The sequence below is a fragment of the Globicephala melas genome, chromosome 12 (assembly GCF_963455315.2).
Source record: "Globicephala melas chromosome 12, mGloMel1.2, whole genome shotgun sequence".
NCBI lineage: Eukaryota > Metazoa > Chordata > Mammalia > Artiodactyla > Delphinidae > Globicephala > Globicephala melas.
In genome coordinates, this window is record NC_083325.1 from 55,881,624 (window position 1) to 55,894,151 (window position 12,528).

Genomic DNA, 12,528 nt, shown 5'->3' on the forward strand with positions numbered 1-12,528 from the left:
AAAGAGAAGATACAGTGATCATTACAGTCAAACTCTTAGTTTGTTGAAAATGATACTGTGAACCCATCATGTATTATTTTGGGAGGACTCCTTGCAAATAGCAGCCTAAAAACCTTTCCTCTTGTAATTTAAAAACAAATAGTAAAATAAGTTGATTTTTTTTAAAACACAAATTTTAAGAATCCTAAACATTAGGCATGGGCCTATTTTGGATTCTGAACATAAAATTTCACTCATATTTAAATATTTATTTTCACCCAAATTAATCATGACATGTCATTTTAGTATGTCAACAAATGCCTTTCTCTTTATATAATTAACTCAAATTCAATGAAAGTGACAAACAGAAAACACCAAATTCTATCTTTCTATAAAGATAAAACTTATATGTATATTATAGTAAGATACATTTTATAATAGATTATTTAATACATGGACCTAAAATTAAAATTGCTTATTTGTCACGCACACATAAAAATGGTGAAATAATTATTTAAAGGGATATGTGAGACTACATATAACATGAAAGGGGTTTGTAAGGCAAAAATAAGACACATTAAGCCACTACCACTTGTCTGCAGGATTCTTCTTATTTTCATTTAAATATAAATGAAGTTCAAAATCTAATTGCCAACTCAAAAACAGTTACGCAATCCATGTAAAATTTTGACCAAAAGAATCTAATTTTCAGGCTTCCCTGGCGGCACAGTAGTTATGAATCCGCCTGCCAATGCAGGGGACACGGATTCGAGCCCTGGTCCGGGAAGATCCCACATGCCGCAGAGCAACTAAGCCCCATGCGCCACAACTACTGAGCTTAGCACACAGCTTAGCACACACTGCTCAACAAACCCAGGACACCACAGAAGCAAATGAAAGGAAACCCAATACCTAAACTCAGTGTCCAGGTGGAAGGTAAGGATGGGCACCTGTCCACTCTGAGGCTACATTATTCTGCCCTCTGCGCAGTGCTGACCTCTCGCACCTCCTGCCCGGCAGTGCCAGCACAATTCCCTGCCCTTCACCCACAACAGGCATCAGAGGAGCTGGGGAAGCCCTACTGGAGAAAACTTACCATAGCAGCTCTCACAGGCTCGCCCTAGGAGAGGGTTCTGCGGCTGGAATGCGGATCCCACGGCTCCATTCACAGCACCAGGTTTGCCATTGCTGGTGGATATTTGGTTGGGATTTGGTTTGCTGCTTTCAATGAAATATAAAGTGAAGTGATAAAAATGACTTGCATAACAAGGTAAAAGGCTCTACATTTCATTATTGATTTACCTTAACTACACATAAATAAACATTTGAATGTTTGGTGAAGAAGAAATAAACTGGTAAAAGTAAGGTGTTAAAATGAACCCAAACCACTTATCTTTACAAACCAACGTCATGTAAAAACTAATCTCTTGGGCTTCCCTGGTGGCGCAGTGTTTGAGTGTCCGCCTGCTGATGCAAGGGACACGGGTTCGTGCCCGGGTTTCGGGAAGATCCCACATACCACGGAGCGGCTGGGCCCGTGAGCCATGGCCGCTGAGCCTGCGCGTCTGGAGCCTGTGCTCCGCAACGGGAGAGGCCACAGCAGTGAGAGGCCCGCGTACCGAAAAAAAAAAAAACAATCTCTTAAGCCTGACACTCACAAAATAAATACACCGTATCTCTTCTCCACCCAAACACAATTTCCTTAGGACACCCTCTGATAAATTTGAAAGATACAATTTATTAAACTTTATCACCTATCATAAATTCTCCTGAGAATATAATTTTTGGATTAAATAATTGAGCCAAGGGTAGTGTGCTGTGTTTAGAGAAAACCACTGTCCCATTCCTGCTGCTGGTGTGACAGCTGCTGACTCCACGCATTGGCTCTCAAGGGAACTACACGAAAGCCACATGCCCAACAGAGACACTGTGGATATCAGCAAGGCATGTCTCGAGAGGTAAAAGTTAGCATTTCAGGAGATTGTGACCACCCGTGATTTCTATCATGTTTGAATATTTATGACGAAGATTAAGTAGCACTTGAAATTAGAAAAACCAATAAATGTATTTGAGGCATTTCTTTTTAAGAGGAAAAAGTTATATCTATCAGATTTCCAGAGGCCGTAATTCCTCACAAACACGTAACCCAGATTGTCTTGGTACTTACTGAGCAAACATGGCTCACTTTTTCCCATCTGGGGTAGCCTAACTCCCCTGCTTATCAGCCATGCCTAAGAATACTGTACAGGTGTACATAGTGTGTCCTCAATACACGCATAATTCATTTAACATATATTTATTCAGCGCCCAGTAAACAAAAGTGCCAACAGCAAGGAGCTTGCATTCCAGAGGAGCTTTCATGTCTATTTGCCGGGCAAAAAATAAGCAAAGTAAATTAGCGAATTATTTGTTAGTAATGAATGCTGAATGACTAAATGCAGACCATACTCTATCTTCCTGTGGCTTGTGAAGTAATGAGAGTTCACAACTATTAAGACACCTGGAGTTTCAGCACAGAGTAGGCTTGTGAGTTCCCTTTTTGCTGTTTCTCATTCCCACACTTACATTTACCAGTGAAAGCCTAATATGTAAACTTGGCCTGATGACAAATTAAGATTTCTTTCTGGGCTTCCCTGGTGGTGCAGTGGTTAAGAATCCACCTGCCAATGCAGGGGACACGGGTTTGATCCCTGGTCCGGGAAGATTCCACATGCCGCGGAGCAGCTAAGCCCGTGCGCCACAACTACCGAGCCTGCGCTCTAGAGCTCGCGAGCCACAACTATTGAGCCCACGTGCCACAACTACTGAGCTCACGTGCCACAACTACTGAAGCCCACACGCCTAGAGCCCATGCTTCGCAACAAGAGAAGCCAACGCAATGAGAAGCTCGTGCACCACAACGAAGATTAGCCCCCACTTGCTGCAACTAGAGAAAGCCCGTGTGCAGCAACAAAGACCCAACGCAGCCAAAAATGATAAAAATAAATAAATTTTTAAAAAAAATAAGATTTCTTTCTGGCACTGTTACTATAATTCTTAGCTGACGCCCCATCACCACCCCAGAAGAAATCATTTAACCTCTGTGTGCACTGAGGGCCCTATTCTATAAACAGGGCTATTATTTACACTTCAAATCTGTTCCAGCAATGTATTTTGAAGACAAATTGGTTTCAAAGACACATTTTAAACCAGACAGAACGTATTTCTCCTCTTACAGTTTTCAGTTGGAAAAGTACAAAATTAAAAGTGGTGATTCAGAATGACTAAGATTTCCAAGGGTATGTAAAAATATTTCTGATTTTTAAAATCTACTATACATAGAAAGAAGTGGTAGCCCCTTGAAGTCAAATGGCTGATAATGTCAGAAGGCTTCCTCCAAATAGGAACATTTCTGACATTTTACACAGGGCAAAATATATGTGTTAAGAGACCTAATACAAATTTACAGTTGAGCGGCCTGAAAAAAGAATGAGAGTAAACACAACTTCAGTTGTTCAACTGAATCTAGAATGTTACTTGACTGAATAAACCACTGACCTTAATTCTAATAATCACAAAAGGAAAATGAGTGTGCAAAGATGGAATATAGACAGGTGAACCAATTAAAACATGTTTTGCAAAACCAAGTACCTACAGGTTACTTCTCGGGGGACAAATGGTTAACGTCAATGTGACCATTTGAATAAAGACAAACATTTTTTTTTTAAGTTTTTAAAGCTGCATTATATGAAACTGCCCTTCCTTTATCTAATGCCCAAACCTTTCCTCCCTTCATCTATGCTCCAGATTGCAGCCCTCCTGCCCTCTGGAGAACTTTGTACACTTGATTCTCTTTCCTGGACCCTCCTCATTACCATGGAAACAGATTTCTCCATTTCTCCATATTTAAAAAACTCCCCCATTACTCTATCCAAACTCACCCCTCAATGCCAAGAACTCTCAACTGCCTTTTCCAGCCAGTTTTCCTGAGAGCTGCTAATCTTCACTGTCTGCAGCCCTTAGCACTCTATTAAAGATTACCATCGACCTCCATGTTGCTCAATTCCCTGGCTATTTTTCATTAGCATTTGACACCGTTAACCTCTTTCCCTCCTTGAAAGACACTCCTCTCTCAGGTTGTGTGATAATGCACTCACCTGGCTATCCTTTTTCAGCTATCATACTCTATCTGATATATTGAACAGATTTCCTCAAGTTTGGTCCAAGGCTCTTTTTTCTTATTACTCTAAGAAGTCTCATCCACAGTTTCAAGCACAATATTATCTGCTGATGAAGCTCACATACGGACCTCTAGCCCAGAACTTTCTCTTGAGTTTAAGACCAATATGTCTGACAGCATATTCAACACCTCTTTTTGGAGAAAACAAACTCAAAATGACCCAACCTGGTTCTCTGCCGCAGTTTCTCATCATGGTGAACAGCACGGCAATCCACCTAGTTAATTGAGCTAGCCAGAAACCTGGGACTCAGCTTGACATCTCCCCTCTATCTCTCCATACAAGTCAATCACCTCTAAGTAGCATACCATTTCCAGGCCACAGCTCCAGGTCAAGCTACTATCATCTTTCTTCTCCAAGAACTTTCATAATTGGTGTTCTTACATCCACTCCCCTGTTTCCCCATACCATTTTCCAAAATGTAGCCAGTAATCTTAAAGTACGTAGAAATTTAATCATGATACTTACTTGTTTACAATCCAATTCCACTGTTTATCAGATGGCTAACTCCTGGCCCTTGCCTACCGTATTGGCCTCCCATGGCTCACCACTCTCTTCATACCAGCCACACTGCCTTTCTCTCACCTCCGTAACTCTGTTCTGCCCCTTCCCATCTCACAATCCCATTGGCCTGGAAAGCCTCCATCACCTGAATGATCCCTCCTCTACAGTTCACTCAAACTCACCTCCACAAGGAATCTTTCCTGACAGCATCACCTGAGTGTGGTCCCCAGAACAAACTGTCACACCATCTCTTCTTCATCATCAAAGTACTCAACACACTGGGTGACTAGCTGTTGGGCATCTGTCTCCCCCACAATAGAACGTAGGCTCCAGAAGACAACGTGTCTTCTTAACTGATCTACCTCTAGTAGTGAACAGAGTGCTTTGCATATATATAGGAGACTGCCAGTCTCAAAAGAATGACAGTATAAAATAATTCTTGGGGATTCTCTGGTGGTCCAGTGGTTAGGACTTTGTGCTTTCACTGCCATGGACCTGGATTTGATCCCTGGTCAGGGAACTAAGATCCCACAAGCCATGTAGCACAGCATCCCCTCCCCCAAAGAACTTAATCTATTATTTGTTTTAAAATAATATTTCAGAGTTAATTGGGAAATTCTTCAAAGAACTCAGATTCTTATCCAACTCAACAGTACAGATTCATAACAGAATTTATTATGAATAATAAATTCATAATAAATAGAATTCATATATTCTATTTATATACATGATTTATATAACATTTTTTTAAAGTATGATTAGAAACTCTGTCTTGATCTTCAAAAGTCATTCACTTGGATCAGGGATTGGCAGAGTAAATGTTTTAAGCTTTGTGGGTATTATAATTTCTGTCGCAACCACTGAGCGCTGTCATTGTAGCACAAAAGCAGACAGAGACAATACATAAATGAATGAACATGGCTGTATTCCATAACACTTTATTTACAAAAACCGGTGGCAGGTCAGATTTGGCCCACATACTGGTCTTTGACTTAGTCTTTGACTTAGATCAAGGCTTAGATCAAGACTCCAAAGTCAATGCAAAACAGAATAGCAACAATTATCTGGGTTATTTGCTGAAAACTGGCTTAATGTACTTTTCCTTTGATGTGACAGCACTGCAAAGTATAAGAAAGCTGGTATGCTTGTTTTTGAAAATCTAAGACACATGAATCACCGCAGTGTTTTCTTTGGGGAGTTGTTCTTTTATAGATTAGTCAAATAAAACATATAATTTTCTAAAATATTAGAAACCACTCTACAGGAAGGACATTACAGCTCTGAATAAAAATTATGGACCCTGTAAATTACATGTTATCTATCTTGAGATAAAAGATTCATAAGAAATGTAACAATTCAGTGTCTATGAGGCCTCCTGTATATAAAAATATATCAAAATTCAGTAAACAAAAGGGGAGGTATAAAACAACTGTACTGAGCTCAGAGAGTGAAAAGGCTCGAATCAGTACACAGAACGCTGTAGTAAATTGCATTTTAATCCCCAAAGAACGTAGGATAGCACTATATACATGGTGCTCAATAAATTTTCCTGAACAAATGAACTGTCAAACTCATGACCTCAAAAAAAGATAATTCATTTAAAATGTAGCAAATGAAAAGAAAATTGGCATTCATTTTGATATGACAATGATTTCGAAACCAAAAGGACAATAATGATAGAATGCTAGGCATCTGAAACAACTGAAACCTATTCATTATTTATCCAATGATTTACAAAGTTTGGTTCTAATTACGTCCCCTAACCCTTTCCCCAAGCAAACAATGTAAAATTCTCAACCAAATAAACGACATACCTCAAAAGGGCAACACACATTACCCAAACAAAATACATTAAACAATACAGAAGTTTCAAAAGTTGCTAGCTTTCTGAAACACATTTGCTTCAAATAATATTTTCATAGGTTAGTTTTCTAACACTTTCCCTGAAGCTTTTTATTAATTTAAATTTTTTTTTTTTTTTGCCACGCTGTGTAGCATGTGGGATCTTAATTCCCGACTAGGGATCGAACATGCACCCCCGTGCAGTGGAAGCGTGGAGTGTTAACCACTGGACCACCAGGGAAATCCTCCCTGAAGCTTTGATGGCATGTTTCCTCTGGTCCTTTTGTTAGCTGACTTGGGGTTTCCCCCACCAGCCATTTTTTCTTTCTAAAAAAGGTCATTTAAGTGGCACTAAAATGGAAAGCAAACAGTGCTTTGTAGTGGAAGAAAATAAGATACATAAAGAAATTCAAATTTGGCTGAAACTGACCAAAATGTACATATTTTGTTTTGAAGAGAATTAATACCATGGCAAATATTTTAATAGATTTCCATTACTTACTAAGTTGGGATATACACTTGTTTCAGCTTACTCTCAGCTTCTGCTGCTTTTAGACGTTTCTAATTCAAAAGATAGATAAAATATTTTACACATGATGTCGAATAATTATTACCACTTCATCTGCCTTAAAAAATTCACAAGAAAATAAAACATTAAAGTATACTTCAAAAATTGCCTTTTTAAGATGAGCTTTTCTTTCATGCACGTAAACTGCAATGGTTTGTAAGAAAAGATCACTAGATTCTGAGGTACAGAACTACAAGTATTAAAAACATTTTAGACACAAATTTTAAAAGTAAATCAATGAACAACTGTTTCCTATTCCTCCATGAGTAGATAAACAGGACTTATAAGTAACCATTTTTACTTTTCACAGTTTCTATTTTTTTCTTTTTTGCCTTTCTCAGAGGGAAAAAAAAATACATAACCTTTGCTTTTAGAAAATTATTCAGAGATGATTAGTTTCCAAAGTCCATGAAAGAGAAGGAGACAGTAACTAATCTAAGTCCAATTAAATACGCATGTACCCTCAAATGTTGGGAGACATGCAGTAAACTTTAAAGCTTGGCTGAACTCATGTCAGATTTTTAGGAACCAATTAGGAGCCAAATGCAGGGAAAGGAATGGGGAAAAGATTATAAAATCACATCCAGAGAGTGATCAACACAATAATAAATGCAAATAGGGAAGGAAAATAATGTATGGTAGATACTCAAAATGAAGACAAATCAGAATATAAGACAGCCCTCCATTTGCTCAATGAGAAGAAAACAAAAACATTTAAGGAGACAACTTAAGACTTTTAAAGAAGGAGTCCAAATTTGGGGAAATAATTTTTATCCAAATACTTTCAACCATCCTTGATGCCATCATCGCTACCATCTATCTTTAGGGACTCTTTTCACTTTGAATAACACAGGTTTTCCAGAGCACATGGTCTTCATGCTACCTAAGTTGTTTGAAGTAAGTATTTGGGGTGGTGGGGGGGTGGTGGTGGGGGAACAACTTTATTAGGAAAGCCAACAGGCGAGAAGATGGCAGACTAATGTCCTAAAGAACCATCTTGCCTGGATTTGGATGCTAGTTTGAAATGAGCACTTTCTGAATTATATATGATGTGATGCTGGGAATTTTTCAACAAGCCATGGGTATTTATTCACTATTCACAACCTCAACGACTCACTATGGTAATTTTTAAAGTGATCTTTAAATTGTATTTTTATAGCATCTAACACTTGCCACTGGGTGATCATATACTTAGGAAAAATAATGTCTGTGTTAAATATACTTGCCCCTTTACCAGTTCTGACATGTTAACTAGAAGAATATAATATACTGACTGAGGTCACTTGAGGAAAATGTACCTTTCCCCAAAAAGTAGTATTACTCAAAACAGGTAACTGAGAGAATTACCTCAATTTGGGACATTTGGGGAGAATTTACAAAATAAGTGATTCCCTGCTTTTAGAGATAATTTTGGAAAAAAAAGTTGCGTGCTTATGTACGAAGTATCAAACTAGCAAAGACTAACTACTACAGTTAAGGTCAAAGACTTAGGGGGTATAACCACAAAAATGTCTAGGAGGGTTCAGAAGATCTTTTACACAGTTTAAGTCACTCCTGTCAACTATACTCACAAAGAGATGAAGCACCAGGCACCTGCAAGGAAAATAACACCTCTCTATTGGTATCTTTCCCTGCTGTCTGTCCAAAATATTTATCATAATGGAATCGGAAGTAAAGAAAATACGAGACTAAAATCTTAAAATAATATGTTAAAGATATGAAATCATGTACTTTAAAATGGTCTAGAAAAGATAAAGCAAACAAAACAAATTTAAAACTAAGCATATTGCTAAGAAATATTAATGTATAAATAGAAAGTTCATTTTAATGCAATTGTATTGGTAGCAATATGAAAAAATTACCTGCTGCACATATCTGTCAGTAGTTTTCCACATGTAATAATATTCAATGATGCTAGTCAATGATTTCCAAGGGAGCTGAAAAGAAATTTAACATGATAATGAAAACAAGCTACCGTAGAAACTCTTTTCCTTTAAAACCACTTCTTAAAAATAAGGAGGTAATAATCCACATGGAAGATGCATTCTAGAAGAAATGTTTGAAAAACTGAAATTAATTCTGAGCAAAAGGGTCCCCAAACAAGTTCTATTCAGCTAGAGATGCACATTCCATTTCTCAACTCCCATTCTGTTAAAAATTATAAACCTTACGACTGAAAATATTTCATGACTTACTCAGTTTTTCTCGGGCTATAGGTGGGGTGGAAGTACAATTTTTAGAAATGATATTTTAAAGAATCTGGACTGAGTTCTTCAACTTCCAAAGATGCCACCTACAACTGGGGGTCATTGGTCTCTGGTATAATATTTCTCATCCTTTCCAAAACTGCTCTATTCTGATCTATTTTGTTGTAAATAAAATGAAAACCTAAATCTCTGAAAAAGAACATAGCCAAGTGTGGTGCATACTAGAAAAATAGGAAGCTTGTCTGCTATGTTCCATAATTATTCAAAATGGCCAAATGAGCCTTTACTTATGAGACCCACAATGAAAGAATATATTTAATATGTCCCTCTGTAAAGGGAGATCTGTTAGTCTTCCAAGATGCAAATCAGGGCAGATCAAACAAAATGACTGATAACATTCGATTTTTAGCTGTCGTGGCAGATTTTACTGATAGATGACTCAGCACCCTCTGACTCCCAGCTTGCCCTAATGCACCACTGGGTTTAGAGTTAAAATAGTTCTTCCCAGACCCCAGTGCAGCTAGGGGTCTGTTTATGACCCACATGTACAACAACCATGCAATTCCTGTCATCTTCACATTTAACTCACCTGTTTGGTCTGAAGAGAAAAATAAATGGAGTTTAGAAAAAGGACGTTATTTTAAAACTTAACTGGGTGGCAACTTCAACAAATGTGGTCTCCTTACAGGAACAGATCGGCACAGCTGGCATTTGGATTGCAGTTAAAGCAAACATAATTTTCTCCCATTTAACAAGCAATCTAATGGAGCTGAAAGTGTCTGAGGGATGGCGTTAAGGAGCCAACTACAGCAACACCTCACAGGACAGCTGAGGCATAGTCTCCCAGGGTTTTAAGCAAGCCAAAACCTCTTATCCCCTTAATTATTCTTCTTCTGGGAAATAGGCCCGGGCATGCAATTTACCTGGAAGCCTGAGAAAAGAAAACCAAGTGACCCTGTAACCTGAGCTTCCTCACGAGCCAGATTTTATCCAAGCCATAAAGTCCTAATCAGCTGGACTCGGCACCAGCACACGCTCATCCAGGAGCAGTGTAGGTCACACTCCTGAGGTAGCATCCTTTCTCCCTCAACCCTCACTCAGCTTCCATGGGAGTTCCAACACGTCAACTGAAGAGGAAAAAATCCGAATGTGGCAGATGGCTCCGCATGATGTAGGGGCACCGACTGGAATTATACTGCTGCAGCATTTCAGCCCCAGGCAGGAGTGACTGTGAAGCCCAGTGAAGAAGGAGATCCTTTTGGAGGGCAGAACATTAGAGTGGACATCTGGTTTTCTACTTTGAGTTGCAAGAGAGATGGCCAGAGGTACTAATCCATACCCATCCATGGACAATGGTTATTTACTTGTCACAATGATCAGGGACTTGAAAGGAATGAGATTAGAGGACTGGTAACAATGATGCTTATAAAAGAGGTTTGTGGGTCAGACATCTGAGGGTGGGCCTGGCTGTGAGGATATTTGAGCCCCCATGGTCACAAAGACTCCTCTGCAAAAGAGGTTTTTCACTCGTCTGCTGGATAAGATGATCCCTATGGCTATAAGCCAGCCTCTTTCCCTAGCTACCCAATGACTGCTCAAAGGACACGTAAACAAAATGGGCACACCTGTGGATGCCACCACAGGGATGTCCTCTCACCCATTCTGATCTGATTACTCCAACTGTCTAATCTGCAAGGAACAGAGTACACTGGGCCTCCAACATGGCACCATTCCTGGTAACATGTCAGTTAGATTAGACTCTCAGCAGTTACCTGTTTTCATTGAATGGACAATTATTCTAGATATGATTTGCCTTTTCTGTGCTATTGACTAGCAATAGCACACACAGACTTATGAATGACTTACTCCCACAAAACACTTCTTGTAACCCAGGGCCCACAACCTGCAAGAATGAAGGTTTGGGTCACCCCACCAGACTAAGAACTCTGGTCATCTAAGATACGAAGGGGAGAAGTGTGTGTGTGTGTGTGTGTGTGTGCTGTTCTATCCTGAATGACAATGAAGGCATCAGGAAGAACGGAAGACTAACGAAGCTATCTGTGTTTTCTTCCTTGCTCAGTGTAATTATTTTCCTTCTGCACCCAATTCCCTTTCTATTTTTTATATAAGGTCTGTTGGTGGTGGTGTTTTTACCTTTATAATTTAATGCAGAAGTTACAAGCTATAAAGACAGAGTTGTGGCTAAAACCAGAAGAGGAATAAACAGCAACCAGCGATGGATGCTGTGACGTTAAATTTAAGCCTCCCCATTTAAGGAAATAGTACCATATTTCTAATGATTCAGGGATAATTACTATTGTTGTAAAGTTGATGTCTGGAAAGGAAGCATGTAGAGACGGCAAGGATGGATGTTAAGTAGTCAAAGAAGTGGGTGGTGGCATAAACTGTACACCCATTTCCAAACTACTTCCAGCTTACCTTCCTTGAAGCTCTAAATACATTTTCCCGAGACACTCTTGAACAAGGATGCAGACATACAGGCCAGGTTTAGCCAAGCTGACAAATGTGAATGACATTTAGGTACAGGAGTTAGCAACATCAGAATAAGGCTGCATGCAGGGAGACTGGATAGTTCGGCAAGAACAATGGCTGGGATACCACGTTCTTCTGGGGCATGTGTGTTGACTTTTCTGCCATCCATGTTTGACATCATGGATTCCAAGCAGCAGAGGGCATGGGTCTTTCCACTGTTTCTGGAAGTGCAGCATCCAAACCTGGTTCTCTAGTCTTCCCAGAGATTTTATGAGAACCTAATATCCTATATGCCTTTCGGTTCAAATTATAGTGAAATCTGTACTTACCAACTAAGAACCCTGACTAATATAACCAAAGTATCTATCCTTTATTCTAAACTAGATGAGGTTGAGTTTCTCTCACTTATAATCAAAAGTACTCTAATACAAAAATTGGTAAAAAGTGAAGTGTTCTAAGAATAGACCCTAGATACGTGGCACTTACTGACAGAGTCAAGGTAGAACAGAATCATGCAAGATTGCTGAGTAGAGGTAGCAGCTGCTGTAGTGGGGCTCCTGCTAGAGCACTGCCATTGTGGGGTTAGATACTGCTCTTGGCTTCACAAGTCCTGTCTGTGAAGCATCGAAACGTGGATCCCTGGCTAACGTCTGTTAGCCTTCTGACAGCCTTTAATAAATTTCTGTCTCCTCCTAATAGCTCACTCAAATGGATTCTG

At 39.3% G+C, this 12,528-nt stretch overlaps 1 protein-coding gene across 7 annotated transcripts in view; it reads right to left on the bottom strand.

Moving 5' to 3' along the window:
- The window catches only part of MTA3 (metastasis associated 1 family member 3), a 178,928-nt gene that overhangs the window by 44,515 nt on the left and 121,885 nt on the right, over positions 1-12,528 (bottom strand). For 6 of the 7 annotated variants that reach the window (XR_004039867.2, XM_060309941.1, XM_030857819.2 and 3 more), the window contains exons 10-12: positions 8,973-9,047; positions 7,045-7,103; positions 1,076-1,200 (exon numbers count right to left, since the gene is read on the bottom strand). Coding sequence is in view for 6 of the 7 variants with exons in the window: in XM_060309941.1 (XP_060165924.1) it covers positions 1,076-1,200; positions 7,045-7,103; positions 8,973-9,047 (259 nt within the window). In the remaining variant the exon portion in view is untranslated. The remainder of the gene's footprint in view (positions 1-1,075; positions 1,201-7,044; positions 7,104-8,972; positions 9,048-12,528) is intronic. The other variant, XM_030857817.3, reaches the window with a different exon arrangement.